The sequence below is a fragment of the Leishmania martiniquensis genome, chromosome 31 (genome assembly GCF_017916325.1).
Source record: "Leishmania martiniquensis isolate LSCM1 chromosome 31, whole genome shotgun sequence".
In the NCBI taxonomy this organism is placed as follows: Eukaryota; Euglenozoa; class Kinetoplastea; order Trypanosomatida; family Trypanosomatidae; genus Leishmania; species Leishmania martiniquensis.
Genome location: NC_090166.1, coordinates 282,245 through 298,281, shown reverse-complemented (window position 1 = coordinate 298,281; position 16,037 = coordinate 282,245). Strand labels below are relative to the sequence as shown.

Sequence of the window (16,037 nt, the reverse complement as noted above, 5' to 3'; positions counted from 1 at the left end):
ACTGCAACGCAGAAGGCGTGTGTGCGTGTGTGTGGCCCGATGATAATGACGCTCCGTACTGACGCTGCCTGTCTCCTATCTGATGACGATGTCAGGTCTCCTGACCTTCGACCCGGGTGGATACCCCTTTCTCGCCCTTGCCCTCGTCTCTTGTGTTTATGTTCTTCTCTGCGGAGCCTGTCAGCTGCTCTCCACCGGTTGCCCATCTCCATTCACAGCGAGCGCGATAGCATGAGCGCCCTACGAGTGCAGCTGCGTGCGTTTTTGTTTTGCTGAGAAGCATGTTGGTCTGCTCCTTTAGATTTCTCGTCTGCACGGTGGCGCTGTTTTTTGTGTGCGGCGGCGCACAATCTGTAGTGCTGCCTGGGGAGTACTCGCCTGCAGACGCAAGACGATCGCTGCAGTACGCGAATGCGACGTACGCTGATGTCGACGACATCGCGAGCTGGAGGTGCGGGAGCAGTTGCGAGGCGAACCCGCTGTTCAAGGTGACAGCGGTTCTGAGGAGCGAGGGCGACAGCGATGATCTTGCCTACGTAGGCGTGGACGACAGTAACGCACAGGTCGTGGTATCCCTTCGTGGGTCTTCAGCGAGGCCAGAATGGCTTATGGTGTGGCGCCTGGACCCTGTCTTGTACGATGCCACATCCGGCTGCGGGTCCGACTGCCAGGTGCACGCGAGCTTCCAAACGAGCTACTTCGGCCTCCGCCGCGCCGTCCGCGCTGCAGTAGTCAGTGACCTGAAGATGAATCCCGGCTATGATATTCTCGTAACGGGCCACTCCTTTGGCGCGGCGCTCGCGCAGCTGGCGGCTGTCGACCTGCAGACACACGTGAACCGCGTGTGTTTTGTGTCAAAGCCCGTTGTATCGCTCTACACCTTTGGCATGCCTCTCGTCGGCAATCGCGGCTTTGCCGAGTGGGCTGCCGGGATGCTCTCGCGGGGTGCCCATTTTCGGATAAGAAGTGGCCACGATCCTGTACCACAGATGTTCCTGGGCGGCAACGAAGACTTTCAGCATGTTCCGCATGAGGTCTACTGCGCCGATGACGACCCCGAAAACTGTCGCGTGTGTGAAGACAGCGTAGGCAAGGAAGACCCGGAGTGCATCGCGGGCAGCTCGAAAGAGAACATGCAGGACCACTACTCCTACTTCGGAAGAACTTTCGTAAATGGGGAAGGCGGGGATGTCATTGTCTACATGCAGCCCCTGTAGTCTCCTGCCGTGGTGCTGCATGGTAGGCAGTCTTTTGCGTTGGACTTCGCTTATCATTGCTGCCTGTATACCCTCTTGGTGGCGGCTGATGGCCGTGCTGGCGTGTGAATCTGACGCGTCTCTCTCTCCCCCTCTTCGCTCGTTTGCCTCTTTTCTTTCCTCGTTGTTCGAGGAGGGGATGGCTCTCCACGTGATTTCACGTCACTGCACGACGGAGTTGAGTGCTCTATGAGGGAGCATTTGGGAGACAACCTCACGGCGAACTCACCGCACGGCTCTTTCCCTACCTTTCATTTTACATGTGGGTGGAGTGAGTACGTGTGCAGGGCCCTGTACCCTCAGGCAGGCCACCCTTTTCTTCTTTCCGCGCCGTTCTCCGATGCGTGTTCGTTGAGGGAAGCCGTTTGCCACGGAGTGCGGCAGCGGCACTGCCACGTGCACGAAGCATAAGGAACGCTACCTTGAGAGGGGCGCACTGCGCATGGCTCAGCCTTCGCCATGCTGAGGCGCGCGCCCTCACGCGCAGCTGCTCACCCTCCCCCCCCCCCACACACACACACGAGGTAAAGGAAAGCGGAAAGCACAAGACAACAGGGTGGCCCCGGCGCAGTCCACGCGCTCCTCGAGGTGACCCGCTGCGGGAAAGCGTCCTGCTGTGTGTGTCGCTGTTGCATCCACTTTTCCCCCGCCCACCCAGCCGCTTCCAGGGCGTTGTCCACTTTTTCTTTGTCGTCACCTCTGCAAAGGCTCTTACTCCACCCGGCACTCCGTAGTAAGCACGTGAACGGGCTTCCGCTGAGCTGTAGTCCTCATGTCTTTCATCCGGCCTCCCCTCTCCTACCTCTCCCTAGCGCGCCAATGGGAGGTTTATATTTTTGGGTGCTGGCTTGAAGAGATGTAGGGATGCTTGCTCGCGCACTCTTCTGCGAATCCTGTACCCGCACGTGACCGTTTTTTTTCTGCTGCTGTCTGCCCGGAAAGCTTCTTGAGGGGTTTAATGGTCGCACTCGGAGCGTCTTCTCTATCCAACCCGCTCAGCTTCCCTGCGTGCGTCCTCTCCGCACTCAGAGTTGTGTTCCCCTCTACTTCTGTTTGCGTACGTGTGCGTCTATGCGTGTGTGTGTGTGTGGGGAATCCGCCGTCGTTATGTGTATGCGGACCCACGGCCATACAGCGAGAGAGCGCTTATGGGTGGGGACAGCGCAGGGCATCGCCTATCTGCTGGGTGAAATGAGCGGCACCGTGAGCCCTCTGCGGAGGCCTGTTCGGCCTCATGATGCTCCTGCCTCGTGCCACCCTTTGACACCGACCACCTATGTGGGACAGTTGAGCGAGTAAAGAGTCTCGCGGCGGCAGCGCGAGCAGTTGGGAATCATTTCTGGCCGCTGCTGACTGGCTTGCACCCCCCCTCCACCCCTCCGCACGACGCTCCATCGTGTACTCCTTTGGTCGTGCTGCTTCGCATAGCAGCTCAGCGCCGCTCAGGTACGGGAGCAAATTCCGGTTTAGCGAGCTGCACTTTGATATTCGACCCGGCAGATCACAGCTCACGAGCGGCTCAACGCAGGCGCGCATCATTTCCGGAGGAGCTTCAATTTCCAAGAAGGTGGCCGCGCCCGCACGCGCCTCCTCAGGATGAAGTGGGCGACGCTCGAGTTGGGGTGGGGCGTGTCCCACAAGGATAGACCCGAGGCCTGCTTCGCTTCTTCCTCGTAGGGGGCTCGTCAGGTGTGGTGCTCACCGCGGCCCTCGAACTGTACCGCGCCTTCATTGCTGATGCGCTGACACTGCCCGCATTCTCCGCGGACAGGAGTGCCATGCCATGAACATTGCCATTCGCTTCCAGGTGCGGGGGTGCGGGAGGGGGGAGGGCGGCAAAGCACCCGACGCTGGAGCATTTAGTGGAGATGAGAGCCCTTTTAATCACAGTGTGCGCGGTCGGGTGTGCGACATGACCGTCACCGAACACCGTCTGCGGCGCGCACAAGCTTGTAAGTGGATCGCTACCCCGGGCTTCTGGTGCCGGGCATCCCTCCAGCTCCCAGTAGCGCAGGACACCTCGCAAGGCAGTGGGGTAGCCCACGGCGTGACTAGCCGAGCGGAGGGCCGTCCTCTCGAACGCGTGGGGGCCATTGAAGGTAGCTTCTCGGCTCTCTCTACTCTGCCCTGATGAAATGAACGCTGCTTTTCGTGGCCGCGACGCGGTGGGAAAGCGCCAGAAAACTGCAGGAAGGCCTCTCAGCACTCTCACGTCAAGGCGGCCGCAGCTCTAGTGGGCACCCCACAGCGCGCAGGCAACCGAGACCCCTTAAAGGACCCCAATCGACGGCCCCTCCACCCCACAGCGCTGCTGCGCGGCATCTGCCTTTGGCACTCCGCACTCAGGCCGGGGCGCTGCTGTACGTGTGTGACGTGGAGAGGCCGTGCATGTCTGTTGACGCTGCTGTCGCAAAGACTCGGCAGCTTCGGTAGGAATGTGTGAGCATTGTTCCTCTCTCCTCCCGAGACTCCGCTTGCACACGACCCCTTCGTGCGCTGTGGTCGTGCACGCCTCAGCGTGACTTTTTCTGGCGAGCTATCTGCGGACTCTCCAGAAAAAGGAAAGTCAGTGGTCTTCTAGCGACGACTATCAGGTGGCGTGGTCCCCGCCCCCCTCCCCTTTGCCCCGCTGAGGCCACGCGTCGCAAACCAGGCAGCCATGAGGTCTGGAGATGCAGCGATGCGGCGTCATCCCGTTATATACGTCGGCATGCCGTCAAGAGAATGCTACCTCCTTACCTGCAGCGACTTCGCTGCGTATGGAGCGATAGGGCTGGTGCCCGGAATACTGCAAGGGAAACTTGATGACCGGAGACGCAGCAGCGCACGCGGAGCTGCTGCTCGCCTCCTGGCCCTCTCACCTTCTGGCGCGTAACACCAGCCCTGCTGCGGGGCATGAGGAAGTAACGCGTCGCATTGGGGGACGCATACTCGCGTTGCAAGCCCTCGGCGTGCAGCTGTTATTTCCGGTGGGCTTTCGACCTTATGTACTGCAGTGCAAGAACTGAGCTGGCACGATTTTGAAATGGGCCGTGTCAGAGACGCCGTCGCCCACTGCGTGGCTCAGCGAGCTCGTCTGCCGTCTCGGACGCTAGGAGCACATCCCTTTCCCCGAGGCGTAGTGTACGGCGCAACACGCGGAGAAGAAGCGCACACGGGTGCAGCCGTTCCCCATCACGAAGAGCATGACTGTTGAGCCGACAGGGCGGCCAAAAGCCTTTGTTGGTGCCTACTGCGCACGGCAACCATTCCACACTGTTGGATACCTGCCGCAGCAACGTGGGGCGCAGGGATAGTGCTAAAGCCAGTGACACTATCAGCGCTGTGTCACCCCCGTCCCTCCTCTCCCTGCTTCCCCCAGTAGGTATATATATATATATACATAAGAGCCTCCGAGCCGGCGTTGTATTCGATGTACTCTGCGACGGCGGCGAAGCGCTCGAGTCCACAAGCGTGCTCTACTTCATAAAATAATTGGACTGCCTAGTCACGCCAGTGAGTGTACGACACCAGCGCTGATGTGCTTCCCGCCCTCTCCGGGAGTCTGCGGCTGTCCTTTCACTGCACGCGTACGGCTTCTACCGCACAGAATATAGTGTCCTTCTGTGCAAACACACGTCTGTTCACAGATTCCTTTCTCCATGCCAACATAGCACTGTCAAGGGCGTGCGGGCGGCGGAGAGGGCAGGATTCCTCTGCTTTCACAGACGCATAGGAGCCTCTCGCTAGCTGAGGCAGACACTGCGGGCCGGCCGCGCAGCCACGTCCCCGTTGATATCGGCCGCAAGAGAGCAGGATGGCAGCGAGCCTCTCTCCCTATCTTCAGACAGTGACGTGGTACCGAGATATGCTGAGGGATGCGAAAAATCGGGACCGCTGCGCGCACGAGCGTTCAGGCACGGCGGACACACAGACTGCACGGCCTCGGGGAGCGTTTTCCTGAGGGTGGCCCGCTGCCTCCTTGAGCTCGCCCGCATTCCCGAGAGAGAGGCGGGTGAGCTATGGCCGCTCGTGTGCGCACGTCGTGGAATGCGTCTGTGACTCAACTGGGACAACACGACGGATCGCTCGCCAAACAGTTCTTTACTCTCTCTCTGTCTGTCCTCTTCCGAAACATTGTCTCTTGCCCATGCCGTCGTACGTGACGTAAGTGTTACGCCTAAAACAACAAGAAAAACGGCAGGGCGACCTCGTCGCTCGTTACCGGAGATGACCTCCTTGGGCAACAACGAAGGGGTCTCACCCATCGAGGAGGAGACAAGGACCGTTTTCATACGCCCTATGGCAAACCCACTCGAAGTTGTCGCGGCCGCGGAGGAGCGTGGAACCGCGCGTGCTACCGAATACGGCGGTGAGACGCATGCCAACGCGAGTGCTGTCGGGAAAGGCGGCATCCTGAAGTCTTCCATGCGCGAAGTGCTGGACCGCGTGATCATCCATGAAGATCGCCCTATCGAGAATTTGCCGCCGATGGCGGCGCCTGAGCTGATGCTGATTGGCTGCTGTGTCTCCCTCTGCGCCCGGCAGAGGGTCGAGGGAGTCACCAAGATGTTCCACTACACTGGACTCGTGGCCAGCGTGTCCCTCGCAGCTGTCACACTCCGACACGTCATTCGGTACTCACACGCGGACTACAAGTCATACCTCTCGAGAGAAGACAACATCGGAAGGATGGGGCACGGCCTACGCGCTGCGGTAGGGCACCGCAGCGACTGCGAGTTCGAACGGGAGTCTCACGACTGCAATGCAGGGCGCGAAATCAGAGTTGGTGACAATCATGAACTCGCTGACATGAGTGACATGACAATCTCCGGCCCCGTTGACGCCGCTGGCAGTCTTGCTCCAGCTGTGGGACTCGTAACAGAGGATGAGCTCGATAGTATTGCATCGGGTTGGCGTCAAGAAGCGCACGAGCCGACGAGTGAAACGAGCGCCGCCGCTGCACATCGGGAAGGCTCCCGCTCGTCGCCGCGAGCAGTGCGCCACCGCCGCTTCCGCACATTCGACGGATCCTTCGGCCCGATCCCGTACGTCACGTTCCTGCGCAAGAGCATCCACGAGGTCGAATTCGGCCGCGACCCGCGTAGCAGCTTCTACTCGCTCTTCCAGGACCCTGCGAAGCACATTGGCGACATGCAGCACCTGCGCATGTTCGTGCGCCGCTACCTGGTGCACACGAGCGAGGGCAACAACCCGCGCCAGGTGCCGCTATATGCGTACCTCTCTGCCCGCTGTGCGTGGCCGAGCGTGGACCGTGAGCTGGTGAGCCGGCTGGTGCACGAGGAGCTTGTGGGCCTGCTCAAGACCGACCGCGCCATCGAGGAGGAGAAGAAGCGAACGCGTCATCGAGGGGCTCCTGGCGGGGCCCCTGTGAACCACCAATCCTCAGAGTTGCTCTTGTCGCGTAGGGCGATTCGGCACCTGAGGAACGCTGTCCAGCTGTCGTGCTTCGTCGGCGTTGGTGTTCTTCTTCTTATCGCTGCATTTGTGATTCATCTCGGTGTGGTGCTGAGCGTGCTCGGTGACCCACTCATAGTACAGTACTCGGTAAAGTTGCTCGGCTACTACATTCTGGCTGTTCTGGTGTGGCTGGCAGCGGGCCTGTGCACAATCCTACACAACTTGTCATCGCGCTCTTCCCTCCGGCCTCCAGTAGAGACACTGATGATTAGCAGTATTTGGTTCACTGGCGCTGTTGCGTGTACGATCATGGTGGTAGTGGTAACGGTCGAGCACCTCCAGAATAGCAACATCTATGCGTTCATGTCTGGAACCGCTGAAAGCGATATTTGCTCTTTTTATCTCAAGTACGAATGCTCCGGGCTCTTTGAGGGCTGTGCGAGCAGGACTGGTCCCATGTGCAAGAGCCTGTGTGCTGTCATGTTCCCGTACAAGAGGTGCTTTGAGTTTGTGTGGAGGCGCTTAGGGCTGGTGGTGGCTCCCCTGTTGACGCTCTCTATCCTTATTGGACTCGTCGTACTGTACTCCTTCTTTTCGCTGTGGAGGCAGTTTCGGCTAGCAGAGTCGATGAGTGGCCGTATGCCGGAATTAGGCTCCTCTGCTCGCTGACCTCTGCGCGCCAAAGGGCGTGCATCGGGCCCTTGCGTGGCTATTATTGTCCCCGGTCATGACCGCCAGGCTTCTCTTTCACCAGGCGGAGAGGAGTCGACGAAGAGATACGCGCAGATCGTGGATCGGTGTACTCGCTCGACTCGAGTAATCCCTTCTGTTTTTTTCTTCCTTAAACCGACAGAGGCGTTATTCTGGTGGCGTTATTCGTGTCCAGTTTATGTGAGAGTGCCTCTGCTCTATTTGATGCAGCTGGCTCCTCTGGGATCACTGCTTCTGGGCGTCTTCTTTCGCCTCTGGTTCTCTTCGGCACTCTTGCCCATATCGCCTGGACATGGTTTGACCGTTGTGAAAGGCTCCCGGCGTGATACATCAACACTGGCGAAGAGAGGGAGAGAGATAAGACTTCACGACCGCATCTATTTGCGTACCGAGTCGAGTGGCTGGCAGGAGAGTGAGAGGAAGAGGGCGCTCTCTGGTTGTGAGTGTATCTTCGCCCTCTCTCGCGTGCGGCGTCGACCAAGAACTGTTTTTCTTTTTATTTTGCAATTTCGTTTTCGAGTGACGTGGTTGTTTCTGGTGGCAGGTGCGCCCAACGCTCTCTGCCTTCGCCTGTTGATGTGGCGAAGGGCAACGTCGATCATCGGCAGGCCGCTCTATAGCGGGTGTGTTGTTGTTTTTTCCTATCGCTCTCGTTTATCGCTCGTGCCTCCTCTTTGCCGTTCTCGAACACCGTCACGGATCGCGTGCTCTCCCTCACTGCCGCCCCCCTCCTCCTCTTTTCTCCAACTGCACCTTTCGCCTTTTATCCGTGTGTCTCTTTCAGTGCGATATCGAATCCGCTCTCCTTCCTCCCTCCCTGTTTTCTCCACACCTTTTCTTGTTTCGCTCTTCCGACGCGGCTTGACGCGGCGCCTGTATAGCGTGCTGGCAGTGAGTGGCGTCGACGATTTCTGTCTCTCTCTCGCCAGCACTGCCTCTCCTCCTCATCCGTGGGTGTGAGTTGTCGCTGGCGCCGCTGACTCCTTAACGCGCAATACGCAGCAAAGCGGAACGATGACAAGTGTCGCCTATTTTTCTGCAGTTTTTTTTGCGTGTGTACATGGTTTCTCGTCCCTTTTCTTCTCGTTAGTGCGCTCTCACTGTCCCTCCCCCTCTCTCTGCCGTCTCTTGCGTTGATCTGCGCTCTCTTCATCACCTCTTTTTTTGTTTGCCTCAGTTCTCCCCTCTCTTTACACCTCTTCCCCTCTATTGCTTCAGGTACGCGGCGCACGTTGGTCGTGCATGTCACTTCAATACGTGCGTGCATGCCTCGCATCGGTTACTGTTGCAGCTGATCGCGTAAATTACAAGTATTTCTGTCCTGTGCAGCCCCTTAGTCCTCATCCTGGCCCACGCGAGGAAACCTTCAAAGCCAGAGCTGAAGCGCGCTCTTTTTCTTCCCGACCAGCGGTGCGTGCAGCCAAATTAGGCAACGGTGGGATTCGGCCCGTCCAGGCGTCGCAGGATCTGCTCGGGAGTGTGCAGCGCCTATTGCGCGTCGCTGCGGATTCTCGCACTTGTGTCGAAGAGAAAACAGAAAATCAATGAGGGGGGGACGGCAGCAGCAGCAGCGGCAGCGGCGGCGGCGCGCACAGCAAAGGAGGCGAGCATCGTGCCCATGAGATCTCCTGCTCCCTTGCGTCTTGCCCTTTCAGGGGACCCCCTGCGCTTTGCTTTGAAAGCTGCCTCTTGTCGCAGTGGAGTGCGCTGCTGCTTTCGCGTCCGCACTCTCGCCTCTGTGCTTTTTTTTTCTCTCGCGTGGCTGCACACTTGTCCTCCACTCCTCATCTTTTTTTTACCGCATCTCCGAATTCGCTCGCCTGCTCCGCCGGCTGATGTAGCAACGATTGGGCGAGAGTGGCGGCGAAGGAGGGCGTAGCAGTTTTCTTCCCATCATCACGGATGAGCATGGAGGAAGAGTCTGCCTTTGGGATCCGTGCGCCGACAAGCGACAGTCGTGCTCGAAACGACTCTCCACAAGCACGGGCCCTTCGGGAGCCGATAAGTGCGTACTGCATGGATGACCATGAACGTCGGGCTCATGCAGCTCAGGGCGAGATCGCAGACAGAAGCACGACAGCCGAGCTACCCGCGCACATGGGAGATGCGATGGTGCGTATTGCCGTCCATGACGCGCGCCCTATCGAACATCTGCCGGTGATAGCTTCCTCAGAGCTGAAGATGATTGGCTGCTGCGTGTCCTTTCGAGTGAAGGCGACAAAAAAGGGTCGGCTAGGCACTTCCTACCACTATACCGGACTTGTGGCCGCCGTGACGGCCACCACTGTGACCTTGATGCACGCCAACAGGTACACGAGTGACGACATCAAGGGGTACAAGTGTCGGGAAGAGCTCCTGAAGAAGAACGAGGACGCTTTCTCGGACAGTGACAGCTGTCTCATAACCAATAAGCTTGGTGCACTCTTTTTGGAAGAGATGCGCAGAACGACTCACCTCCGTGAACCTGCATCGGATAACGGTGCCTTTTTCTACGGTTTCCCTGAGAAAGGTGCGGTGATTTTCGCACAACACCGTGGGTGTACAGGCACAAACCGCCGCCCGGCACTACATGAGTTGCTCGTCTCCGGTAGTCTTGCTCCAGCTGTGGGACTCGTAACAGAGGATGAGCTCGATAGTATTGCATCGGGTTGGCGTCAAGAAGCGCACGAGCCGACGAGTGAAACGAGCGCCGCCGCTGCACATCGGGAAGGCTCCCGCTCGTCGCCGCGAGCAGTGCGCCACCGCCGCTTCCGCACATTCGACGGATCCTTCGGCCCGATCCCGTACGTCACGTTCCTGCGCAAGAGCATCCACGAGGTCGAATTCGGCCGCGACCCGCGTAGCAGCTTCTACTCGCTCTTCCAGGACCCTGCGAAGCACATTGGCGACATGCAGCACCTGCGCATGTTCGTGCGCCGCTACCTGGTGCACACGAGCGAGGGCAACAACCCGCGCCAGGTGCCGCTATATGCGTACCTCTCTGCCCGCTGTGCGTGGCCGAGCGTGGACCGTGAGCTGGTGAGCCGGCTGGTGCACGAGGAGCTTGTGGGCCTGCTCAAGACCGACCGCGCCATCGAGGAGGAGAAGAAGCGAACGCGCATCCGCGAGCAGCAGCGAGTGCAGGCGGTGCGGCAGTATCGCGCGCCGTCTGGCCTCTTCTCGAGCACCGGCATTTTGTACCTCACCAGCATACCGCAGAGCTCGTTTTGGGCCGGCGTCGTTGTACTATTCTTCAACCTGCTGTTTGGTGGCTGTCTCGGTTTGCTGCTGGGCCTCTCCCTCGACGCCATCGTTGTCAGCTTTGTGATCAAACTGAGGGGGCTCTTCATCGCTTCTCTCACGGTGTGGACGATGTCGGGTGTCGCGATTATCGCGCACGCTGTCGCCGTTCATGTTCCCCTCTATGACAACATCGCACGAATCGTTGTGCGAATCGCGCTGACGCTAGCATCTATCGGATGCTGTATCATCACCATTCTCGTTCTCACTTCGAACCTGCAAGATGACGCTCTTTACGGTCTCATGGTCGACCACCAGGAGGGGCATCTCTGCTCCTTCTACGAACGGCATTTGTGTACCGGTTTCTTGACGTCGTGCGAGTCCGAGAAGAACTACTCGCACCTGTGTAGCTGGTGTCCCAGCATGCCAGTAACGGGCACAAGCTGCTACGCATCGCTACGGAGTCAGGTTAGGATTGTCTCTTCTCCCCTCCTCGTCCTTAGCTGTTGCATCCTGGCTACCACGTTGTACGCGGCGTACCTTGTTGTCAAGTTGCTTCTGTTTGTAGAGGCGGTGATGGGCAGGGTCGCATGACGGCACTGATCTCGACTCGAGACACCGACAGGCGCCGTCACACGGCCTGTATCGTCGGCCGCTCCATCCTTCTGCTTAGTCGGAAGTGTTGATGTATTTATATATGTAGGCATAGGGGCATTGCCGCTGTCGCTCTTGACGTGTCATGGTAGGAGTCTTCCGCTTTGCGAAGACACAGAAAGGGCTCCACAGAGGCTCACTCGATGGCTGACCGGCTGCGCTGCCGCAAGGGATGCCGCCTTTGCCCCCCTTTTCGTATTTTTTACCCCTTCTTGCGCGACCCCATGTGGAAAGAAAATCGCTTCTGCTCGTCGCTTTCGCGTGTCGTCCCGCAGCACATCTGTCCTGACGCTCTCACATTTTTTGCTCTCCGCCCACCCCAACACTTCCACGGAAGACTTCGAGGTCGTCTCCGTTTTGGCGGGACGCACGAATCGTATTTCCCCCCTCCTTCCCCCACCCCCTCTCCTCTCCCCTTAGGGTGAAGGGGGGGGGGGCGAAATCGCTGTCTGATCGGGTGCCTTCGCGTTACGTTGTGCACCTTCCATGTTCTCGTTTTGTTGTTGTCTCTTTTAACACCCCCCTCCTCTCTTGTGAACGCACTCGCTCTTCACCTCCGCTTACTCCCCCTCCTTGCCCCCCTCCCCCAACTACCCCTGCCGCCCATGTTTGCTGATTGATGGCGAGACGCCTCGCGCTCTTCCTTCCTCCCCCTCTTCCTGTGGCGGCATCGATCGGTTTCTGAGTATATTTTTTGTTTGCCATGCCTCTTCTCCTCTCATGAAGTGCAGTACTGCGCGTGCCCCACCAGACGCTATGCCCATATGCATATGGGGCTCATGTCTTGAGTTTTCCTCGCGTAGCTGTGTGGCGGTTCGCTCGAGGACGAGGGCCTATGATACGATCAACACTCATCAGCTGGTGGTGGCGGTGTGTGTTGCACCCGAACCCGCTCCGTTTTACGCATTGATGTCTGTGAGCGATGGAGACCGCCTGCCGCGTCTCTCTCTCTCCCGTCCGATGCCCTCTTACCACGAAAAAAAAACAGAAGAAAAGGAAGGAGCACGACGGGCCTGCACCATGGCCTGTAACACACTCAACAGTGACCAACCCCCCTTCCGCCAACGCCGCTCTCTCACTTCTCTGCCGTCGTTCCTCTTTTTTTCCATTCGTGCCCGTACATTGACGTAATTTGATGCCCCACACCCTCTGTCTCATGCCAAGCGCGCTTCCAGGGCGAACGCTGTCTAGTAAGCACTTTCTCTAACATCATCCTGCTCGTCACCTCTGCGACATCGAGTTGGCCGGCATGCCCACACGCGAGGAATACGAAGAACAGCCGGTCTTTCGGCCTCACAGTCGGAGCGGCAGCATCGCTCCACGCGACGATTCCCCTGCGTCACAGGCGCAGCGAGAGCCGATCAGCACGCAGGAAAGGGAAGGTAGCGATGTGATGGCTCCATATGAGCACCCCGGCGCAGAGTCGGGCACAAGGAGAAAACCGATTGAGGAGCTTGTGGCGCGCATCATCATCCATGAGGAGCGCCCCATTGAGAATCTCCCGGCGATGGCGGCACCGGAGTTGAAGCTGACTGGGCGGTGCGTAAGTTTGTGCGTGAAGCAGTCGATCGACGGTGGCACACCGGCCCCGTACTATTACACCGGGCTGGTGGCTATGGTCACCGCGACGACGGTGACTTTGATGCATGTGAATCGCTATACGCGAGCCGACTTCAAAGAGTACAAGTCGCGGGAGCAGCGCCTCGTTAAGGGCAGGCCGGCTGTCGTGAACCTGCAGTACGCCGATCACTCACCACCGCGTCACCAGCGGGCAACGCCGCGCTCACCCTTCACGATTCAGACTGCGCCTCGTGGGAGCAGCGCGGTCACATCCCCAACGCAGCCTGGTCAGTCTCTCTATGGCGGGCTATCGGTGCACGGATACTCTGCGGATGGCGAGGTGGGCGTAGGCGAGGATGGAGAGCTTACGAGCACAGAAGACTCGACTCGGCTGTGTGCCCTCAATCCCGCCGGTGGTTTGGCCCCCGCGGTGCCGCTGACCGCGATGGCAGAGGACAGCAGCGCAGTAGCCCATCACCAAGACCAAGCAGAGCGTCTGTCGCGGCCCGATGAATTATCGGCAGATGTCGGTGCCGATGGCACCACGGCGGCCCATCGCGTGATGGGGATCCGACGCTTCCGCACATTCGACGGATCCTTCGGCCCGATCCCGTACGTCACGTTCCTGCGCAAGAGCATCCACGAGGTCGAATTCGGCCGCGACCCGCGTAGCAGCTTCTACTCGCTCTTCCAGGACCCTGCGAAGCACATTGGCGACATGCAGCACCTGCGCATGTTCGTGCGCCGCTACCTGGTGCACACGAGCGAGGGCAACAACCCGCGCCAGGTGCCGCTATATGCGTACCTCTCTGCCCGCTGTGCGTGGCCGAGCGTGGACCGTGAGCTGGTGAGCCGGCTGGTGCACGAGGAGCTTGTGGGCCTGCTCAAGACCGACCGCGCCATCGAGAAGGAGAAGAAGCGAACGCGCATCCGCGAGCAGCAGCGAGTGCAGGCGGTGCGGCAGTATCGCGCGCCGTCTGGCCTCTTCTCGAACACCGGCATTTTGTACCTCACCAGCATACCACAGAGCACCTTCATCGCCGCTGCGTTTATTATGTTGCTCACCGTCGCCTTCGCCATTTACCTGAGCGTGATGATGAGCACGACGAGGGACACGCTCATCATAACGTTTGCGCAAGGCTTCGTGATGTTCTTTGCAGCAGCTATCATTGTCTGGGGCATCGCCGGCATCGCTAATATTCTGCACGCCATTGTGGTACATGTGCCGCTTCGTCGAAACCTCGTGCGCATGGTGCTGCACGTTGTGTTCACCATCGGCTCCCTGGCCTGTTGCATCATGTGCATCATGATTGCCCTGAGTCGCATGACCAATCGCGCGATTTACGATCACATGGCAACCCACCAGCCATATGAGCTGTGCGCCTTCTACGAGCGCTACAACTGCTCCGGGTTCTTTAGGGGCTGCGGGCTCAGTAATAACTCGTTCGACCCGAATGTATGCAGCACGTGCCCTGGCGTGAACGACTCGAAAACGGGCTGCTATTACGCTCTCTGGGGTCAAGTACAGATGACAACTTTGCCACTGCTCGTCTTTACCATCTTTATCATGATTGCGGTGCTGTACGCGCTGTTCCTGATCGCCAAGCTACTGATGACGACGAAGGCCATCAGCGGCAGCTTCTTTTAGAAAACGCTCTCTCGCACTTTTTTTGTTTTAAGCAGATGGCTTGGTGGATCATCTCCGTAGCCATCGTGGCGCGGATTGGTGTGCTGCGCCTCTCTCCGCCTCTGATGTCGTCCTGCTGTCCGCGCGTGTGTGTGTGTGTATCTGTGTGTATGCCTGAAGATGGCGAGCGTGGCACGTTCGTAGCGGTCGCAAGCAAATAAGAAGACAAAAAAGAGGGAGAATTAGCGACTCAAACGCTTCGCCATGGCGACGCAGTGTCTCTTTGCGGCCGTTTCGTAGATGACCTCTTCACACACATGCACACACTCTCACCACCACTCCACCATCCTCTGGCGGGCGACGTTGACATGCTCTGGCAGCTATCTGCTGTGCTCCTTTTGTGAGGGACTGAACAAAAAGGCGCGTGCGAGAGCACAAAAAAGGGATGCAGTGGTCGCGGCAGTGGTGGGGGGGGGCGTTGAGAGAGGCGCGGAGCTGTACGTTTTTCTGTCAGTTAGTCACCCCTCTCCCCCTGTAGTCTTCTCTTTATCTGTCCTTCAGTTGCATATCCCCGACTCTCGGCCTCCGCTTCTCGTGGAGGCGGCCGGCGTTGCTGCTACCGCGGCTTCCATGCGCTGAAGACCCCTGGCGGCTCTGTGATTGGTACGTCACTCTCCCTTGTCACTGACCTTCGCTGAGTGGCACAATGACTTATATACTCCCTTTATATATATATTATCTTTGATTGCACCTATTTGCCTGTTCCTCTGAAACAACTCTGCTTCGAAGAAAATACTCAGACACGCACTGGCACTGGCACGGACACAGACAGACACACTCATACACACAGCCGCTCGCAAATATGTGTGTCTGCATGTCATGCGTGGATAGTGAACGGTGCATGCTGTGGATCGCCCACGTACCGCGCCCTTCCCTTGCCTTCCACTATGCATCCCTGCAGATGCTCCCCTGTTTTGCCTGCCGTGTCACCTCCTTTTATTCTCTGGTGTCCGTATCTGAATGTGTGAGGGTGTGCGGTGCTGATTTTTCTTCTCACTCTTCTCCGCCTGTGGCCGGCGACGTCTCTTCTCTTGAGACTTTTTTCTTTTGCGGCCTCTGTTCGCGTTGCTTTTACCCCCCTCCCCACCCTCCCTCCGTACCGCCCGTCCCCTCTCCCGTGTCTCGCACTGTTCTGTCAATCGCCTCTCCTTTCCGTTCTTTGTAGCTGATGACGGTTGTGTGCACGTGCAGAGGGGAAGCAAAGTGTCGCGGCTGAGGCGACCGACTCATCCCTCTCTGACTGTGGTGGCGTGCTTTTTTCCCTTTGTAGCGTTTTTTTTCTTCGGCTTCCCTCTCCAGAGGTCGGCTTTCCCGGGTGGCGTGTGAAGAGGGGCGAAGGGGGGAGGGGACACTATCCTGAGTGCTGTTACTCGTGGATGGGCCCCCCTTCCCTTCCGGCTGTTTGCCGTTGGGACAGCGCATAGGTGCGTAGGTGCTTATTCGCCGTCAAAATAACTGTGCTTCAAACGGCACCAGACAAGAAGAGAAAAAAAAGCAACCGCACTCCCTTCCCCCCTCAGTGGCGCGCCCCCGTGCACAGCATCTTCGGG

General features: G+C 58.5%; 4 protein-coding genes across 4 annotated transcripts; all 4 read left to right on the top strand.

The window, feature by feature from the left end:
- Positions 1 to 281: 281 nt before the first annotated feature.
- LSCM1_01380 (uncharacterized protein) lies at positions 282 to 1,217 on the top strand (the record flags this gene model as incomplete). Its single annotated transcript, XM_067318998.1, has 1 exon — positions 282 to 1,217. The coding sequence occupies one exon, from the start codon at positions 282 to 284 to the stop codon at positions 1,215 to 1,217; it is 936 nt and encodes a 311-aa protein (XP_067176277.1).
- A 4,320-nt stretch (positions 1,218 to 5,537) lies between these two features.
- On the top strand, positions 5,538 to 7,325 carry LSCM1_01379 (uncharacterized protein; the record flags this gene model as incomplete). Its single annotated transcript, XM_067318997.1, has 1 exon — positions 5,538 to 7,325. The coding sequence occupies one exon, from the start codon at positions 5,538 to 5,540 to the stop codon at positions 7,323 to 7,325; it is 1,788 nt and encodes a 595-aa protein (XP_067176276.1).
- A 1,944-nt stretch (positions 7,326 to 9,269) lies between these two features.
- On the top strand, positions 9,270 to 11,180 carry LSCM1_01378 (uncharacterized protein; the record flags this gene model as incomplete). The annotated part of the gene is made up of 1 exon (XM_067318996.1): positions 9,270 to 11,180. The coding sequence occupies one exon, from the start codon at positions 9,270 to 9,272 to the stop codon at positions 11,178 to 11,180; it is 1,911 nt and encodes a 636-aa protein (XP_067176275.1).
- A 1,309-nt stretch (positions 11,181 to 12,489) lies between these two features.
- Positions 12,490 to 14,448, top strand: LSCM1_01377 (uncharacterized protein; the record flags this gene model as incomplete). The annotated part of the gene is made up of 1 exon (XM_067318995.1): positions 12,490 to 14,448. The coding sequence occupies one exon, from the start codon at positions 12,490 to 12,492 to the stop codon at positions 14,446 to 14,448; it is 1,959 nt and encodes a 652-aa protein (XP_067176274.1).
- Positions 14,449 to 16,037: the final 1,589 nt, after the last annotated feature.